A 4,313-nucleotide genomic window follows, 5' to 3' on the forward strand; every position below is an offset into this window, starting at 1 on the left:
AAAATATACATGTAGAAAGTCAGTTTTCCTCTTCAAGGCCCACTCCCAGGAGAAGGAAAATAACATCAAAATCACCACCATTACTGCCTGAGCTAAACTACCAATGTTTTCACTGTACAATATACTAACGCAACAAAATACAGCAACAACAACAACAAAACACATACCTTCTTACAGACTGAACAATGATAGTTTGTGTGGGATACACATAATGGGAGATGATATTGTTTGGACCACCCAACCTTGATGACTCAATATTCACCTCCTGGGAGATAAAAAACTTGACTATCAAATGTCTCTTGTCCCTACATTTCAAACAAGCAGAAATTGATGAAGATCGCTAGGCTTATCAAAGGATTGCCCAATCCCCAAATAAAAGAGAAAATAAGTACACAATAATCCCAGCAGAAAACAGTATATTCTCATTCCCATTACTGTAAAACACGATATATTCGCAGCATGAAAATTTTGCGAATTGGAGCCGACGGCCTTTCTCGCAGCATGAAATTTTCGCGACTTGCCACTGGCGTCCAATGCATATTGTGTAGGAAAAAACTTTCGCATGCGTTTTAATTTTGCGAATGTTGCCGCTCGCGAAGTTCACAAAATCAAAATGCACGTAAACATTCCTCGTTTTACAGCATTTGACATGGTATAAGCAGAAATATGACATAAAAACAGGGCTTTTAATTTGTCTTCAGATATTGCAGGGCTTCTTCTCTAGTTCTCACAACGCATATGACTGTGAATTATACTTGATTCTTGTACAGAACCCCCCCCCCCCCCCAAGCTTAGACAAATCAATGTCATGAATACATTTTATTTGCAAATGGTAATTGCATTAAATGCATAGCTCGTCCTTGTGCAATTCCATTTCACCTCAGCCTCCAACCTCAGTGAAATAAAACTGCACTTGAGCTAATTATTGCAAAACGAGGAATGTTCATGTGCATTTTAATTTCGCGAAATTCGCGAGCCAAGAGTCATGAAATTAAAATGCACATGAAAGTTCTTGTTTACACTATATGCATTGAATGTTAGAGACAACTCGCAAAAATTTCAAAAGGCCATCAGCTCCAATTTGCAATAATTTCATGCCGCAAAAATATCTTGTTTTACAGTATACATTTGTCATACAAGTAAACTAGTATGGTGCACTCAAGATCACATACTATAAAATGTACACAGTAAATCTTGTGCAAGTCCTCAAGCACAAGCCCATAGAAATTGGTTAACTTCTGTGAATGTTGACGCTTCAAACTATGTTGATTTGCAGTGTACTAGTAAGTCAACACCACATAGATCTGAACCACACTGTCTATGATCTAGCATTCATGTTGTCATGTTTTCTATTGTCAGTTGCCAGAGAGAAAATACCTAATCAGGAGGTTGTAGGTTTGAATCCTGCTCAAGTACGTACACCGATGTATGGCAATTCGTCAATCAGTTGCAATAAAAAGAACTTGATGCAAGAATTTCATCTACCTGCTGACTATGCTAGGCAATTGTATAGACGACTACTTTTAATTAAAAAAAAAATAAAAAAATGTCCTTGGGACCAACAGTTTGCTTTTATTATATCAAAATTTTGCTACAGCCAAACTAAATATAAAGACATAAAGATAATTTGGAGACATGAGATTTCACTTCATAGTAACAAAATTTTGCTCCATTTGTTGTACCAGGAGTGTACTGTATTCACACAGGTGTATATATAAACATTTCAACATTCATCTCCCTTCCTGTGTTTCTCAATATTTAAGAAGAGAGTTAAATCTAGAAAAAGATCATCATAGACAGAGAAATGAATGAAGATGAACAGCAAGTCTTATCACTCCAATCCACTGATATCTTTATTACTTCTCGTAGAGTAAATCAAACAGAAGACAATTTAAATAAAACCAGCAATGAGAGCTAGCATGACACAGACATTACAAGGACTCATGGTAGACAGATATGTGTTCAAGCGATATATCAATCTTGGAGAAATCCCTCATAATCCAATTACCATTAAATCCTCTGCAGTAAGAGCAATGTGGTGACGAGTCACAATTATGCTTCATTCACCTATCATTTGAATATGGCTGCTTTTATGTAAAGCAAATCCTTTATGCCACATTAACGCCATGTTTTTTGCAGTGGCCGCAGCAATCATGTTTCAGGTCACCGTGGACAAAACGGGATGGACATGAGACAACTTGGTAATGGGATGGGCAAACGTGATAGCCGTGATTGCTGTGGATGCCCTGTCAGATTTTTATACTGTTAAAAATACTACCATTGCAGAAACATTACTGTGCTCATGTGAAACCCAGTAGTATAGCCTGACCAGGTATTATGAGAACAGCGTCTAATACCTACATGTTCACTGGAGTGAGAAATGGAACGAAAAAGACTAGAATATAGAGGAAAAAAGACCGAAGGAGAACATCTCACCTACCCATGATGCACTACATTTTGGGCAAGCGGGGTTGCCATGGCTGATGGGATCGTGGTGTAAATGTAGCATTACATGGGTTAGATTCTCCCATGCCCACACAATTACAGGTGTGAGCATGGCATAAAGATCATGTGAATTATAAAAGTGTTGCTTTCATCACAAAACCCATTTCATGTCATAGTTTAGCTACACGTATACATGATTACTAGCAAACATCTCATTGCTTCATAAGTACTTCTACTGTCGCATATTTTCACACACTTTTCTTCAAGACCGCAGGAATGAAGCGTCTTTCTGTTGCTGAATGTTATATAGTTCAGCTAACAAAACTGGTGTAAGTTTGGATACAATGAAAGATGCCTCATAATGGCAATCCTCCCCTGAGAAAAATAATTTGTTAAAACTTTACACATAGTGTCCACCTGTTTCAGGCAGCCAGCAAACCCCCTAGTTCATCTCCTGTGGTCAATATTTCACTAGGTCTAGCAGTCTCACAACGTAGTACTTCTTCTTCTTCTTTTTTGTAAGAGTTTTGTTTCTTTTTTTATTGTTTTGAAGGGGAGGAACAAGGCAAAACTAAAAACAAATATATACATAGTCACTTCTTTGTGAGATACCAACTTCAGCAACGTCTCCCTTTTTTACAACATGTAAAAATAACAGAAATGCATTTAGTAGGTATTAGAGATATTTACGTTGTAGAATGACACTGGCCACCAGCCTGTTTACAATGGCTAACCCCTTCCTATTTCCCTTGACTTGCCATGTCTTGCAAGTTCAACTACATTAAGGCTCTCCAGTCAGATATCTCTCCCTCTTTACTTGGCAGGTGCTTGGTAGACTGAATTCACGTTTCCCACATGGCTGGCTGTAAGGGCAAGAATTTCAACAGCGGTCTCACTACATCGGCACCAAGTTGTCCAAGGAACAGAATTGTAGTTTGCTGACATACATTGTCACACACTCCCTCTAAGAGATTTTCACAGGGGTAGCAATGACAATCCATTCCTGGGTTGTTTTCCATTGTCACCATGGTAACTGTGATGGCATTGTTTTTGGCACCAGTTACCATGGTGATTTGCTTTTCATGCAGCTCCATGTGGTTGCTTGCATCAAGTCAAAATACTCGACAGTCACAGAGCCCACAACGAGGTTGCCATGACAACTAACACTGACACACCCATCAACACTGGGCAGAGACTGCTGCGTGCTTGGTCTGTCCTTACATGGTATAATACCCTTTACCCTGTGTGAGTCTCAATCTGTGTGTGACTGAAGCATACTAAGCAGGGAACTCCCAAGCACCTCTTCCTGCAAAGAAGAAGAAGAAGAAAAACAAAACAAAAGAATGAGGAACAAGAAGTTCCTATCTGAAAAGGGCATCTTCTATCATACCTTGTGTAGAAAAACATGACTATCATTGATCTTAGAGTGTAATTTGAACTAGAATTATCACTGACTGCAATTACTTTTCTACTGGAACACTGACAATAACAAAGTGTTGTTACCATGACAACATTTTCTGCTGCACTTGAAATCAAGAAATCTTGCACAACCACACATTAGTAAGTTCACATATGCCAATTTCAGCCAAATTTCTCAGAAACTGAGGAAGTAATTTAAAACATTTGTATACATGCTTTGTTTTGAAAAAAAAAAAATTAGATTGTCTGGCAACACATTTGACATTAAAAAAAAAGATATCCTTCAAAACTCCACATTACAGCAATTACATGTTACAATCCCAATTCAACTGCTCAAAAATTGCGACAGTGATTTGATCCACAACATTTGCACGCACATGCAATTGCCATGGCAACATACTTCTAGACAAATCATCCATATGAAGAGAAAAACATTAATAACTTGTAAT

The 4,313-nt window shown here is 38.0% G+C and overlaps 1 protein-coding gene across 1 annotated transcript in view; it reads right to left on the bottom strand.

Annotated features, from left to right (window-relative positions):
• Positions 1 to 3,697: 3,697 nt before the first annotated feature.
• LOC139734025 (integrator complex subunit 11-like) overlaps positions 3,698 to 4,313 on the bottom strand; it is a 22,720-nt gene continuing 22,104 nt past the window's right edge. Inside the window, exon 21 of the mRNA XM_071644835.1 lies at positions 3,698 to 3,751. Coding sequence (XP_071500936.1) covers positions 3,698 to 3,751 — 54 coding nt within the window. The remainder of the gene's footprint in view (positions 3,752 to 4,313) is intronic.

The sequence above is a fragment of the Diadema antillarum genome, unplaced genomic scaffold (genome assembly GCF_040938485.1).
Source record: "Diadema antillarum isolate AM-2024a unplaced genomic scaffold, OU_Dant_1.0 scf00000025, whole genome shotgun sequence".
Classification (NCBI taxonomy): Eukaryota; Metazoa; Echinodermata; class Echinoidea; order Diadematoida; family Diadematidae; genus Diadema; species Diadema antillarum.